Raw genomic sequence first — 15,321 nt, forward strand, 5'->3', positions numbered from 1 at the left:
GGAGACCTGGCGGAGGGTCCTGACCCGAATCCCAGCCAGGGCTGGGAGCCCCCGCACAGCCCCACTGGGAACAGTGGGAGCAGGGCTGCCCGTCGGGCCAGAGCGCGGATGGAGGAGCCGATGGTGACAGGGCACATTGGGGACCTCGGTGCCACTGTCCCAGTGGCTGATGCTCCGTGTCAACCCCCAGCCCTGGGGACAGTGGGGACGTGGGGTGGCAACGGGGCGGTGCTGGGTGCCATGGCTGCTGCCGCCCACTGGGGACCAGGCTAGGGGCCTGGTGGGGACACGGAGGGACCCTACCCATGCAACATGGGTGAAGCTTTGTGCCGAAATGGGAGATTCTGCAAGGTCTGAAGAAAGGCTGGAGAGTGGGGACGGCAGGGACAGTGGGGATGGTGGGGATGGCAGGGGTGGCAGGGACAGCGGGGATGGTGGGGATGACAGGGATGGCGGGGACAGTGGGGATGGCAGGGACAGTGGGGATGGTGGGGATAGTGGGGACGGCAGGGACAGTGGGGACAGCAGGGATGGCAGGGACAGTGGTGCCACCAAACACAAGGAGGCTCCCAGGTGTCAAGCCTTGATGCCTGTTGCGCGATCCCCAGGATCCTCCAGCAGCCACCAGCCCCATGGCGGGTACCCGGAGCGGTGGGTGCCAGCGCGAACCAAGCACCACGTGCACCCAGGAACCTCCTTGCCGGAGCTCCTGCAGCTCCGGGTGCTGCAGCCGAGACCTGTGGCACTTGTGACAGTGATGGGCTCTGTGGCACGACTCCCACCCCACCTGCGCTGGGTTTGGCTGCCCCTTCCCAGCGCCACCACCGCGACCGTGGGCAGCTGGGACAGGGCCGTCCCCACAGGCCTTTCCGGAGCAGATGGCCCCGGCGTGGGGAGGACGGAGGCGGCTCAGCGCGTCCTTTCTTTCATGGAAACACAGCGTGACTCCCCGGCGGCTCCTGCTCCGGCGGGAGGTGTTGTTGGGGCCAGTGCTGGCGGTACATTTTACAAGGGTTCAGCTAGCTTAGTCCTCGGGGACAGGCGACTCAGGCAGATTAGACCTCGCTAAAATAGGCAGGTATTAGTGATCTCAGCAGCCCCCAGCCTTCCGGCGCGGTGGTGTTTAAGCCAATGCCGCTGCCGAATGCCCCGGAGCAGGGGGCAAGTCCCCAGAGGGGCAGGAGGCAGCAGGACACCCCGGCCAAGGGGACCCGCTCGCTGCCTGCGCTGGCAGCCGCATGCTCAGCGCGGGGGTTCAGTGCTGCCACAGCCGCATCGGTGCTGCCCCCAAGGGACGCCTCGGACGGCATCGGGTCCCGCTGGCTCCTGCACACCCCTGGCCTGTGGTTGTGCCTGGGGGCTGCTGCAGAAGGGGGGATGGGCCCAGCGGCCGAGTGTGATGGGCTGGGTGCTGGCTAGGGGCTCACGGGCAGCCCGGCTGCAGGGGTGTTATCACGTCCTCCCCCGCCCGGACAGGGTTTGTGTGGACAAGGGGTACGGCAGGAGACCAGGCTGGTGCTGGCAAACACCACATCTATTGAGCCAAACGGTGCACGAGGGCCTGGCGCTGGTTTGTGAGGGTGATGGAGCAGCAGGGGCCACCATCCACCTCGTCTGGGGGCTCACAGCAGGGGCACAGCGTGGAGGGGCTTGGCCAGCACAGCTGGAGGGGACCCAGGTGTCCTGCATCCCAGCACCCACCCAGTGCACCCCAGAAAAGCAACAGGGAATGGGTTTGGGGAGAAAAACCCACCCCCAGTGCATTTATTGGGACCCCCATGCCCAGGCAATGGCACCGGTAAGAGCCGCACCCCACTGCTCCCAGGGGACAGGGGCTGAGTCCACAGCGCTGACGCTGTCACCCACCAGCAGGACGGGCAGCGACACTACATCAGCGCACACTTCTCCTTCACCTCGTCCACGGTGCCCAGCGCGCGGCCCCGCAGCGCTGACAGATCCACCTCCCGCAGCCTCGTCAGGAAGGCAAAGGCCCCGGCGCCATCCTCCTCCTCCTCCTCCTCCTCCTCGCTGTGCACCATGGCTGCCAGCTCCTGCGGCAGCTCCACCGTCCCGCCGGCCACGTGCAGCTGAGCATCGTCCCGCTCGTCCTGCGCGTGGGTGGGAGACACAGTGGGGACGTGGGGTGACCTGTCACCCAGCAGCTGTGGGGCAGGGACAGGGGACGGCGGGTCTCTCGGGGTGCTGGGGGTGCCAGGGGGCGCCAGGACTGTCCAGTCCCAGATTTGGACAGACGGACAGGTGGGCAGGCGGCTGGTGCGGCCGGAGCCAGCAGCCGTTTGCTGCCCTCTGCAGGAGCCGTCCCGGTGACATCCTGGCAGCCGGCCCGGGCTGCCCCGCGGCCCCCGCGCAGTCCTTACCTGGGCCAGGTGGTACTTGTCCCGCAGGTGCATCCGCACTGTGGCCCGTTCTGCCTTCCTCTGTGCAAAGGCCTTGTCCCGCTCGATCCTGCGGCAGCGGGTGTCACACTGTCACCCCCTGCCGCCCCAACCGCCGCCAGAACCCACCCCCAGCACCGCCGGGTCCCCTGGCAGCAGCGTGGCTGTGCCAGCCCTGGCCCGGGCCTGGGGGAAGGGGTGCAAAGGTCTGCAATGGGGATGCAATGGGGATGTGGGAACAGGGGCCGCATCCTGTCCCTCCAGCCCCAGCAGAGATGCTCAGCAAAGGTGCCCGTTGGAGGGACTTGCTCCTCCTGTGGCCTCTCAGCTGGGCCACCAGGTCCCCACAGCACTCAGACCCAGGGAGGTGGCTCCTTAATGCAATTCCATCTGGTCCCTTCTGTCCCTCAGCTCCACGGGTGCTGGGCTGGCACCAGACACCCCCTGCCCTGCAGCACTGACTCCTGCAGGTGCTCCCTGTCACCTGCTGTGCACTGAGATGCTGTCCCAGCCCCGTGCCAGCAGCTCAGGGACCTCCCGTGCTGCGGGAGAGGTGCCAAAGGGCACCTGCGCTGCCCCATCCCACCCTCAGCTGCCCCATCCCACCCCAGGGACAGCCCATGGCGGGTGTCACCCCGGTCCCGGTACATGGGGGAACCAGTGCCCCCTTGGCCCCAGCAAAGCCTTACTTCTCCTCCAGCAGCTGCCGCTGGTACTCCTCGAACTCCTCGCGGGCCATGCCGTTGGGCAGCGTGGCCACCTTGCCATCCTTGGGGGGCCCCTTGGGCGGCTCCTCCTTGCTCCCCTGAAAGCCCTTCAGGGCGGCCGTGAAGAAGGTGGCCATGGGTGGGCGGCTGTGCTGCTCCGTGCCCCAGGTGCCCAGTGCCCGCGGGTCCCTGCCCAGGGCCGGCACCTGCAAGGTCAGCGGGACCGGCTGCCCCAGGGGCGCTGCGGATCAGGGCCGGATTAAGGCATTAGGAGGGGAAGCCACAGCCACCGGGGTGGAGAGACCTTCCCACACCACTCGCTGCACCCAAGGGTGCTTGGGGGGCAGCGGTGCAGGGAGACAGGGGTGCTGCCTCACTGGGCTGATGGGGATGTGGAAGAAGCCACCAAGCCCCAGTACACCATGGATCAGGCTGAAAGACCCCTGTGGCACGGCCCCTGGACAGCAGCACCCGAGGGCTGGATCCTGCTGGGGGGAGCGCTGAGGTGGGAGCACCCAGAGCCACCCACATGGGGGGCTGGAGGCACAAGGAGTCAGCGCAGAGGAGACGCAAGAGGATTAGCTGAAAAAACTCAATCGAGGGTCAAAGGAGTGGAAGGAAGACGAGGCGGCGGGTGGGCACATACAGACACATGCGTGTGTGTGCGTCCCCACGGCCCCGATAATCCCGGCTACACCGAGACACCGAGATTGCTTGGGAGCCGGCGCAGCCGGGGGCTTCCTTCTGCCGGAGGACGCGCCCGCTCCCCTAATCTATACGCAAGCAATTCCCATACAGACTCTGATTAAAAGAATAATCCCCGGCTGCGCAGAGCCCGAGGGGAGAGGGGCCAGGCTGTGCGCGGGGGCTGCGAGGGCCAGAGCTCCCTGGCCCCTCTTAGCCTTCTCCTGGGCTTTGCCAGGCCCCAAGCGAGGGATAGGCCTAATTTGAGCCCAGAGGTTTAAAGATGCTGTTGAACTAATTTCTTTGGTTTAATCAAAAAGCCCAAATCCGTGTGGTTTATCTGGCTGCGCCCAGTGTTCCTGCACAGGGCTAGGTGGCTGGAGTGGAGCTGTGCCAGGGTTTCATCCTCCAGTGAGCGGAGCTGTCCCCTCCTGTCCCCTGTCAGCCGAAGGGGCAGTTCAAAGGGACCCTACATGTGGGGCTGAGCACGGGGTGTGAGGGACACTGACCCCCTTGGGGCTGCTCTGCTCTGCCCACCCTGGGGTCGGGGGACATTGACCCGATGGGAACTCTCTCCACACTGCGTGGTGAGGAGAAGGACCTGTGCCAGGACGGAAAGAGGCTGTTTGTTTCCCTCTTCAGGCATCCGGCAGAGGAGAGAGCCCCACAACTGTTGTCCCATCCTCACTGGGAGGGAGCGGTGACACAGGCCACCCCACTGCCCAGCCACCCCTTGCTGTGCTGCTCCCAACCCCGGCACGGCCACGGGGTCTCTGGCCAGGGGTCCCAGGAGTAGGACGAGGGCTAAACATCCGTCAGGTGCTTCAGTTCCTTCTGCAGCTTCTCTGTGAGTTTCTTGAAGGACGGCCGCTTGCCTGGCTCCAGCTCCCAGCAGCTCCTCATCAGGGCATAGACAGTGGGTGGGCAGCCCTCGGGGGGCTCCATGCGGTACCCCTGCTCCAGCTGCTCCGTCACCTCCTTCAGGCTCTGGCAGGATGGAGAAGCCAGCTTGGAGCCCTCCTTTCCCACCCCACTGGGGGCTCCCCCTGGCCAGGGGACAGCAGGATGTCCCCATCCCATCGATGCCAGCAAGGTGTGACCTGTGGCACCCCCGGCACAGCACTCACCAGCTTGGGGTAGGGCGCTCGGCCGAAGGAGAAGGTTTCCCACAGGAGGATCCCGTAGCTCCACACGTCCGACTTGGAGGAGAATTTCTGCAGCAGCAGGGGGAGAGGAGGCTAATGCCATCTGGGGGCCATGCTGAGCCCCCATCCTTCCCTGAGAGCAAGACAGGAGACAGCGCCCATCCTGCCCCCCAGCTCCTTGGGGTGCGATCCCCCTACCTTCCCATCACCCGCACAGCCCTGGGTCCATCCCACTCGAGCTGCCCCAATTCCTGCTCTGCACCCAGGTGACCGCTGGCACAGGACAGAGCCCAGACCTTGGGAAACGCGGGGCTGAATGCGCCAGAAGCCACCAAGGGACAGATCAGTGGGAGGGGGACAGTCGGGGGACCCAAGGGAGCGAGCTGCTTCAGGAGGACCCCCCAGTCCCTTCCTCCCTTCCCACCATTGCTCACATTGTGTTTCAGGGCCTCTGGGGCCGTCCACTTCACAGGTAGCAAGGTAGCATCTGTGCCCTTGGGATTGACCCGAGCCAAGCCAAAATCGCTCACTTTGGCCACGTTCTCCTCGGAGATGAGGACGTTGCGGGCAGCCAGGTCCCTGTGCACCAGCTTCTTGGACTCCAGGTAGTCCATGCCCTGGGCCACGTCCCTGTCGGGGCCAGGGAGCCAAAGCACAGTGTCGCCGTGTGTCCCCTGGGCCTGGCTGGAGGGGACACGGAGCACCAGTCCCCAGCCCGGAGGGAGGGAGATGGACTTACAGAGCGAACAGGAGGAGCTGCTGTGTCGGGATGAGCGCCCGGCCCCGCGTGCGCAAGAAGTTCACCAGGTTGCCCTAACAGAAGAAGACAAACCTGTAAGGACCAACAGGATGGGGCTGCTTGGAAACTTCACCTCTGGCAGGGGCTGCAGCACCCGGCATTCGTCCAACTCAGCCCCCAAATGGGGATTTTGGCCCCAAATCTGAGCAGCAGTGGGTCCTGCTGGCCGAGGACTGGCCAGGTTCTCTCACCTTGCTCATGAACTCCATGACAATGTAGAGGCCATTGTGCAGGATCACGCCGAGCAAACACACCAGGTTTTTGTGCCGGACCTTCCTGAAATGCAGAGGATCCAGGTCAGAGGGGTGCCTGTTCGTCCCCACTCACGGGGCAAGGTTGGGCCGTGCCCCCCATGAGGCACTCACGTCATGGCAGCCGTTTCAGCGAGAAAGGCCTGGGCAGTCACGTCACACTTGATGTTCTTCACAGCCACCTTCTGCCCCATGTACTCGCCTTGCAGGACATCTGGGAGGGGACACAGAGCGTCAGGCTCAGCCCCACACCTGATCCCCTGCATCCCAGGCCAAGTCCCCCACGCTGTGGGGTGGGGACGGGACATCAGAGGGTGCTATCTGGGGAAGCCCTTGGCCAGGGAACCTCCCATCCCACCTTCTCACCTACCTCCGAACTCGCCTTGCCCAATGCGGTCTCCCAACGTGAGGTGTTGCAAGTTCAGCAACCAGCCAGCTGCGCACGGGCACAAGGGCACGTTAGCAGTGGCCACCACCATCTTCCTGCCTTGTCCCCAAAACCCAGACTCCAACCCTCTGTTGCCATCCCCTACCTTTGGCCAGCTCCTTCTCAGCTGACTTCATCCCAGTTTTTGGTTTGGGCTTCACCAGCTTGGTGCAGATGGCTCCCTGCTCCTTCATGTAGTGCTGCCGAGGGACGGACAGACGGAGGTGATGCGGCGGTGCCACCTCCACCCCAGCTCGGGGTGTGGAGCCAGAAAATGGCCATGGGACACTCCACAGGACCTCACCACCATCACACCCCCCTTGAGGGACCCAGTGCCGTGATTCACAGCCCCTGCCTCAGCCCTGCTCCCCTCCAGGCAAAGCCAGGCAAACGCCGTGATGGACCATGGGCCATCCGGGATGCTCCGCGTGACAGCCCGCGGGGTTAACAGCGGTTTGCAGAGATGAGCGCAGCGGAAGCGGTGGGATGGCTGCAGAGGTTACAGAGCAGGGCCGGTGCAGCTAAAAGGGGAAAGGACCCACCTGAAAGCAGAAGTTGTGTATAAAACACACATATGCAGCCTCTGGAGAGGAGACAGGCAATGGCTATGAGACAGGACAAAGATGGACCTTGAAGAAGAGCTGGGAGGGCGAGAGCTCACACGGCAGCCTGGGAGCCCCGCGGGGTCAGCAGGGGACGGGGGGCTCGGCGGGGAGAGAAACGTGACAAAACGCCTCAGAGCCCTGGCAGGGCTCAGACCTTGTCCAGGGTGGCAGAGGCTGCCAGGATCTTCATTTTCCAAAATGCCCTGAGCCCCACTGCTGCATGAAGCACCGAATGAGCAGGGCTGAGGAAATGTGGCCCTGGGCAGGACAGGGGCTGGGGCAGCTGGCAGAGGATGTCCCCAGGGCATCCCAGATCTGTCCACAGCACCCCAAACCGAGAGGGAACCAACGAGCCTTTGGCAGTGAGGGAGAATTATACCGAGTAACAAAATCCAAATGAAAACACAGGAGAAAGGGACAGGGACCTGCCACTGCTCCAGGTGACCCCACAAGGCTCCTGCCCTTGGTCTGACACTGTCAGGGCTCACGGCCCGGGGAGGGAGGCTCACCTCAATCATGTCAATGAGGTTGGAGAAGTACTGCTGGCTGTCGATGCTGAGCGTGTTCTCCTCATGCACCACGCGGTAGTGGATCACCTCCTTGCCGAAGCTCACGCACAGCACGTAGTCACCGGGGTGCCGGACAGACTCACGCACCAGGAACAGCCCGTCCTCGGGTGGCTGCAGCTCCTGCACCGCTTCCACCCCAGAGATCTTCCCGTGGAACCAGCTGGGGAGAGGGACGACGGGGAGAGGGATGACGGGGAGAGGGACGACGGGGAGAGGGACGACGGGGAGAGGGACGACGGGGAGAGGGACGACGGGGAGAGGGACGACGGGGAGAGGGGCTGTGCCTGCGGGTTTCCCCCAGTGCTAGCAGTGAAAAAGGGAGAGCCGAGCCCCCACCAAAGCCACGTAGACCCCATTGCATAAACCCCCTCCCCGTGAGGTCCATCCAAGCTGGCTGGGCACCACAGGGGGTCTTTAAAGGCAAGTACTGGTGCCAGCAAATCCCTCCATCGCCAGGGCATGGCTACAGGCTTCTCTGCCCCTGGCTGCCCACCCAAAACCTGACTGGGGGGAAATACGCTGGATTCAGCTGCTGTTGCAGCTCCCAGGGACTCAGCGGGGCTGCTGGCCCCCCATGTCATGTACTCACGGCATGAGGCTGAGCTTGGGGTCGGCGCGGATGGCCCCGCGCTCCCGCAGCGCGCTGGCTGCCAGCAGCCCCTCCTGCCCCGTCCCGTTGTGCTTGGCGCGGTACCAGCCTTTGCCCTGGGGACAGAGGGTCTCAGAGCAAGGGAGGGGGAACCTGGCTCCAGCAGCTCCGCTGATGGCGCTGGATCCCATCCCCCCCATCCCTCACAGCACCCATCGCACTCACCTCCACGGCCTCAATGATGGTGACCACGTCGCCCTTGCGGAAAGCCAGCTCCTGGGCCTTGGGCTTGGTGTGGTCATGCTTGGTGACACACTGTGTCCCGGGGGACCAGTGCTTCTGCAATGGGAGGGCAGCGTCAGCAGGAGCAGAGGGAGCTGCCCCCCCGCCTCCCACAGCCATCAGGGCAGCCCAGGGACTGTCTGAAGCTCTGGCTGGGACAAGGGCCCCCGAGCACCAGCTCCCCTGCACCCCAGTGGTCATGGGGGAACGTCACCCTGATGTCGGCAGGGAAGTGCTGGCATCTCCGGCAGCCCCGCTCACCCCGGACATGGTCGTCTGTCAGCACATCAGGGACCGTCTGTCCTCTCCTGCTGCCACCTGCAGATGGAGAAACCAAAGTGGCTGTGGGGGGACGGGGCTGCTGTCCCCACAGGCTGCTCCAGCCAGCGCAGCTCCTTGCAAGCGCACCAATAACCCCGGGCAGCTCACAGCGCAGGAGGGAGAAAAAGGCTCAGAACAGGCTGCAAACCTTCCCTGCGCTGGCTGAGCCCTGGGGACACTCCTGTCCCACAGCCAGGTGGGAGCAGGACGCAGCTGTCCTGGCCCTTGCTCCTCCTCCCTGCCTCGGAGCCCGAATTAATTCTCCACCGTCCCTGTCACCGCTGGCTCGGCAGGAACCCACTGCCGCAGCTGGGCGGGGGGATGCGGTTTTACCAGGAACTTGTTTTTTCATCTCCTGTTTCAGCAGCTCCAAGTCATCAGGGCCACGAGAGGCACCGGCCGTGGGGCCCCGCTGAAGTGGGGGCTGCCCTCCCCGGGGGTGCTGAGCCACAAGGCTGGGCCGAGGCAGGACTGTCACATCTGCTGGCTGTAGGATGGTGACAGAAGGTCCCTGTGCTCCCCTTCCCACCAGCTTGTCGTGCTGGGATGCATGTGACCACTTTCCAACTAAAAATTGTGGGTGTTCTCCTACAGAAGCCCTTCACCCACAGCATCACCTCCACGGGAGGATCATGGAAGGGACCTTAAAGATCATCCAGTGCCCCCCCCTGCCATGACAGGGACTTCTTCACCAGCTCAGGGTGCTCAGAGCCCCGTCCAGCCTGGCCTGGGATGTCTCAGGGATGGTTCATCCACCACCTCTCTGGCCAACCTGGGCCAGGCTCTCACCACCCTCATTGCAAACATTTCTTCCTTATGTCCAAGCTAAAGCTACTCTCAGCTTAAAACTCACACCTTTTATCCTGTCACTATAAGCCTTAACAAAAAGTCTTTGCCTTTCTTCTAAGCCCCTTTATATATTAAGAAGCCGCACTAAGGTCTCCTTGGAGCTTCTCTTCTCAGCTGAACACCCCAGCTCTCTCCCCTGTCCCCAGCAGAGCTGTTCCAGCCTCGGGTCATTCCTGGGGCTCCTCTGGCCCCTCTCCAGCAGGTCCATGTGTGTCTGTGCTGAGGACCCAGAGCTGGACCAGCACTGCAGGGGGGTCTCAGCAGAGCGGGGCAGAGGGGCAGGATCCCCAAACCTGCTGCCCACGGGGCTGGGGATGCAGCCCAGGGCACCGTTGGCTTCTGGGCTGCAAGGGCACGTGGCGGCTCACGGCCGATCTCTCACCCACCAGCACCCTCAAGTCCTTCTCCTGGGGCTGCTCCCCATCCCTCCATCCCCAGCCTGGACTGATACTGGGGGTTGCCCTGACCCAGGTGCAGGACTTTGCACTTGGCCTTGTTGAACCTCGTGACATTCATAGGGCCCGCTCCTCCAGCTTGACCGCGTCCCTCAAAAAGGTTGAGTACCTCAGCCTTCTCCATGTTGGTTGCCACCATCTCTCCCATCTTATTTAAGGGCAGGACACATTTTTCTTTAATCTTCCTTTTCCAGCCAATGCACCTGCAGAGGCCGTTCTTATGCTTCGCACCCCTTGCCAAATTCCACTCTAGCTGTGCCCCAGCGCTCCTGATCCCAGCCCTACTCATCCAGGCAGTGTCCCTGTACTCACCCCAGGATACACATCTCTGGTTCCATTGCCCGGGCACTTCCCTCAGCCTGACCAGGAGGTCCTTTCTGACCCAGGCTGGTTTCCTGCATTCCATGCACAATTTTTTTAACATATGGCATTTGAGAGCTCTTGCGCTCTAAGAAAATGTCCTTAAAGAGCTACCAGCTTTGTTCAGCTCCTTTGGACCTGAGGGCAGTTTTCCAGAGGGTCCTGGTCCCATCCACTAGTTCCTTGAACAATTGAAATTGTGGATGGTGGGACTCAGTGGGCAAATCATCTCCTGCTGCCTCAGCAGCACAGGGGCTGAGGGGACATCCCACCGCTGGGCACTGACACCAAGCCTGTGTCCTCCCGTAGCACAGCATCATCCCCAAATCCGCTGCGCTCTGAAAAGTCATGGTTTCTGCAAGCTGTGTTCCAATTTCAGTACTCTTCCCCCAGGTCCCTTTTGCAGTTGAAATTTCTCTGTTGCTGCATGGCAGATGCTTTCTTTCCTTTGCTAAAGGAAGGTGGGATTTCTCAACGCTCACAACTCACGCTCTTCAGTTTTACCGAAGATGCCATCTGATGAGACCCACATCCCACACAGGCCAAGCTGCTCCGTGCCCACCGTGCTCCTTTGCACCACAAAACTTGATCACGTGAAGCTGTCCCAGCAGCTCGGTGCTCCTGTTCCCAGACTCAAACCAGCCAGGGAAGCGTCACCTTCCAGAGAAGAGAAATTGCCGAGGAGGGAGGGAGGAGGCGATCTGACTCACGCTGGTGGCTGGGACCCGGCGCTGACTGCGCCGCTTGCGGGAAGCCCCGCTGTTGGACTCTTGGAAACTTCCATGCAGAGCAGGACAACATCTCCGCGGCCGCGCTGGGCTGGGGAGGCGCGTGGGTCGCTCGGCTCCTCGGAGCAGGGATGACAGTCTTTGCTCTATTCCTCTTTCGGGGGGTGAGTCACAGTCACTCTTCTGCATCACCGGCGGCAAACCCCAGCCGCTCTCCTCATTGAGGATCTGAGGACTTACCGTGCCCGTCCCTATCCAGAATAACAACAACAAAGGGACACATGCAGCTGTTGCAAGGTTAGTATCAGCAACAACTGTTTTATCTGTTCCAGAAGCCATTGTTAGCTGGCACAGGCACCCTCTTGCCCTGCAGCCCATCTGTGCCACAAACACTATCATGCTGGGCTCCAAGGTGTGACAGCAGCCGCTCTGAGCCTGTTCCCCAGCAGGCACAGCCAAAGTGACGTGTCTGGATGCAGCTCAGGTCAATTCCAGGATGGGTTAGGAGCCCATGGGCACAGGGCTTAAGGGATCCGCTCCACAGCCCTCGCCGTGGTACAGCCTGGGGTGAGGAGGGACGCGCCGGCTGAGACAGAGGGGTGACAGCAGCTCTGGCACTTGGTTCTTCACTTTCTGCCGTGCCAGGACAGAAATTTCTGGTGAAAAGCATCAGCAAATGGTTGCTCAGTCCTGCCCTCCGTGCAGACAGCAAGCGGTGCTCGGAAGGGACGGATCCTCCCCTCTGAGCACACCAGGGCCCGGCTCCTCTCCTGCCCACTGGCACCAGGGCTCTGCATGCCAGACACGCACTCGACGTGGGGACCTGTCACCGGCAGAGCCTGGAGAGCAGCCAGGGCCTCCGCCCAGCACCGCAGACAGGGCAGCGACTCGCCTGCGCCTGGCGCCGCTCACATGCCTGGTCCCAAAGCAGCTGTTGGTTCTTGAGGCTGTTTGGTCCATGCGGTTCCCATGACCGCAGTGAACGTTCCCACAGGCAGGGTATGTGGGCAGAAAGCCTGGCAGGAGATATTTGCCCCACTCTTTGTTTTGGAGCTGCTCTACTCTTTTAAAAATCAGTTAACCTGAGTATTTGCAATGAGGATGAGAAGTCCAGAAACACAGTGGGGGTTGGTAGAACCATTCCAACCCCAAACTGGAGAGTTCAGGTTTCCTTCCAGCACAGTTACCCCAACAGAGGAGCTGTCAGGACCCAACGGCAGGAGAGGGGCCACAGCATTGTCAGACTGCACCTCTACACTGAAACCGCAGCCAGACGCATTGTGCACACCCGCTGAAACAAGCTGGAGAACACTTTGCAAACACCCAAGCGTCACTCGGACAAACAGCAAGTGCAGCTCCTCTGCTGGCCATCCCCCCCACGGCCACGTCGCTCTTACCGCTCCGCTGTCCATCGCCCTCGGCTGATGGAGCAGCCACCACAACTCGTCACCTGCTCCCGGCAGCTCCCACAGAGCCAGCGCTGGGCACTCACCTCCCGGCAGCGGCCGCGCGGGGCCCTGGGACACGACGGCTCGGGCAGCTCGCCGCTAAGCCTGGGCTCCGATTCCCAGTTCCTGAAGAGTAAGCTCTCTACTACACGGAGCGGCAAAGCTTTAATTTCAAGGGCATGCTCCCCAAAAGAGCTGCTGCATTATTTCCTGATTTCTCTGCTGATGCGGGCTGCGGATGCTGCGCCCCAGAGGTCCTAGAGCCTGCCCGCTCAGTTAAACACTAACCAGAGATGACTCACTACTTGACACAAGTTATCTAAAAAAACTTTTACCCTTTGAGGGCACAAGCACACACCCTTGCTAGAAATGAGCTGAAGATAATAAGCTCCTATATTCTGCAGCACTGTGTAGCACCCACAGAAAATTAACGATCTGCTGTGCAGAAAGGGAGATTTGCTGTCACCGCCTCGATTGCCGCAACCAGAGCGGCTGGAGAAGGAGCAGGTGAGCACAGCGGCGGCACCTCCACAGGGAGAACGACATTCAGGAAAGACTGTGGTGGGACCAGGGATCCCAAAGTCTGATCTCATCTCAGCACCGACTTGTGTGAGACTGAGGGGGTCCAAGGGCACGGACGCTCCTCGCCGTTCCACAGACGTGACACGAGGAACGGGCAAGACCCTTAAGCGAACACACTGTGGAATGGCAGGGGCTTATTTCTGTCCTCCAGCACCCCCCACCAGTGCGGGCGGAACAAGCACCTGGCGACCAGTTTTGCATTCAAAATTTCCAATATTCTGAGCAAAATGATGGAAGAGAAGTAAATGCAGTCTCAGGTGAGCACCATACTCAATTCAGGGGGGCTTAATTTATTTTTTTTTTTAGTTTTTTAATAAAATAGTGTTTAAGCTTTCAAGAAATATTGGCAATTGAAGGGCAAGGGCAGCGTAGAAGAAAACTATTGCGAACAAGCAAGTAGTTTCAGCTCCTGGCTATTTTTTTCCATCAACAACTTCCTCAAGCCCTTGGACCTGGTCTGCTCACAGGGTTCTTGGGCTGTGCTTCCTCAGCAGCACTCCTCACATTTTCCTCTGGATTTGCAAGGACAGATCCTTAGATACCAGGTCTGTTAAGCTCGAGAACAAACACCAGAGAACAAACACTGCGTCAAACAGACACGTTTTGTACTTTTGGGTTTTGCCACATCCGGTCGCTGTTACAGACGTGACCACGGCCCAAAGAACTCGGCTCCGCACTTGGGGAACAACTCGCTCAGACTTAATAAATGGGTTTTCTGTGTCCTGCTGCTTGGCCAGCGAAAAGACGAACTCCCACTGGCTGCTGCTGGAGCTGGGCTCCCTCTTCACAGGTCTGGGTATCGACCACCCAGCTAGTGCCTCGATATTTGATGTGTTGACCCTCAAGCCTGTCTTCCTTCTCAGGTGCAGCAAAGTCAGTGCCTGCAGCGCACAGCCCAGCTCAGTGTCCTACAGCGAGCACAGGTCCGTCCCAAACAGCCCAGGCTGAGCCTAAACATCGAGATTTCGTAGCACTTTGAAGCCACTGGGTAAACAAGCGACAGGATGGGAAACGGTTTTGTCACATCCTAAGCTGAGGGTTTCGCCACTCGTCAGTGTCCCCTGGTGTCCTCCGGGTCAGGGAGCAACGGGCTCGTGGTCACACAGAACGGACGGGTGAGCGGTGCTGTTCCCTGGGAGATGCGAGATGAGAGTTATCCAGGCTGGAGCGGGAAGGAGGAACGACAGGCAACAATATTTATGAGGAGCAGCAGCACATTGTGTGCAGAAAAAGCAGTTCCTCTCTCTCAGCACAGATTCGGGCAGTCCGGAGCCTGCAGAATCTCTGCTGCCAACTCGGCTCCCTTCGGCCCACACTGACACACAGCTGGGTTTACCAGAAATGCACCTTCTCCACCTGAGGTATCTGCCCCGCATCTCAAGCCTTTAAAAAGCGAATGGGAAAACGGTGATGTGTTAACAAAAGCAGATGATTCATCCTTACTCGTCATCCACAACAGCTCGGGGTTGGGGATTTTTTAATCCCTGTAGCATCTGAAGTCAAACATCCAGGTTCCTTCTGGCTCCCTCTGCAGACAAGGGAAAAATGGGCAGTTCCAGGGAGCAGCTTAGCTGAGCTGGTTTTAAACACGGGCCTTGAGTAGGCCAGGCTGGCAGTGGCTGCTTGCTGAGCCCTGAGAAGAAACTTGTTGGGGTGAGGGTGGCAGAGCCTGGCCAGGCTGCCCAGGGGGTTGTGGAGTCTCCTTCTGTGCAGACATTCCAACCCGCCTGGACACCTTCCTGTGTAACCTCATCTGGGTGTTCCTGCTCCATGGGGGATTGCACTGGATGCGCTTTCCAGGGCCCTTCAACCCCTGACATTCTGGGATTCTGTGAGATCAAATGGTAACAATCCAACTGAAACTAAGGTAGCTGTATGAAGGAAATAGGTAGAAATCTGTAGTTCTTCCCACACACAGTATGGAATCTGGAATTTAAAGTTATTTAGGAGATTATCACCACCACACATGGCAGCGAAACCTATATTGCACTCACCCACCTAAAGCTCAGCTACTTTGAAAATAAGAAATCAAGAACTCAGTGTCCAAGCTGCAGCCTTTTAAACCAAAGTTCCGCACTGAGCCCAGAGGTTTCAGGCAAGACAGGCTACAGCGATTTTAATTCA

At 60.6% G+C, this 15,321-nt stretch overlaps 2 protein-coding genes across 2 annotated transcripts; both read right to left on the bottom strand.

The window, feature by feature from the left end:
* Nucleotides 1-1,886: 1,886 nt before the first annotated feature.
* On the bottom strand, nucleotides 1,887-3,240 carry LOC308049641 (complexin-3-like; the record flags this gene model as incomplete). Its single annotated transcript, XM_080359401.1, has 3 exons — nucleotides 1,887-2,108; nucleotides 2,379-2,466; nucleotides 3,086-3,240. The coding sequence occupies 3 exons, from the start codon at nucleotides 3,238-3,240 to the stop codon at nucleotides 1,887-1,889; spliced, it is 465 nt and encodes a 154-aa protein (XP_080215527.1).
* A 1,351-nt stretch (nucleotides 3,241-4,591) lies between these two features.
* On the bottom strand, nucleotides 4,592-12,687 carry MATK (megakaryocyte-associated tyrosine kinase; the record flags this gene model as incomplete). The annotated part of the gene is made up of 13 exons (XM_080359435.1): nucleotides 12,660-12,687; nucleotides 8,716-8,772; nucleotides 8,398-8,511; nucleotides 8,173-8,288; nucleotides 7,524-7,743; nucleotides 6,516-6,609; nucleotides 6,353-6,418; nucleotides 6,097-6,196; nucleotides 5,923-6,007; nucleotides 5,672-5,745; nucleotides 5,367-5,562; nucleotides 4,915-5,001; nucleotides 4,592-4,774 (listed from the first exon to the last, which is right to left on the bottom strand). Exons 2-13 carry the CDS (start codon nucleotides 8,722-8,724, stop codon nucleotides 4,592-4,594), a joined length of 1,344 nt encoding a protein of 447 aa, XP_080215561.1. The 5' UTR covers nucleotides 8,725-8,772; nucleotides 12,660-12,687.
* Nucleotides 12,688-15,321: the final 2,634 nt, after the last annotated feature.

The sequence above is a fragment of the Nesoenas mayeri genome (assembly GCF_963082525.1).
Source record: "Nesoenas mayeri genome assembly, chromosome: 25".
NCBI classification, from domain to species: Eukaryota; Metazoa; Chordata; class Aves; order Columbiformes; family Columbidae; genus Nesoenas; species Nesoenas mayeri.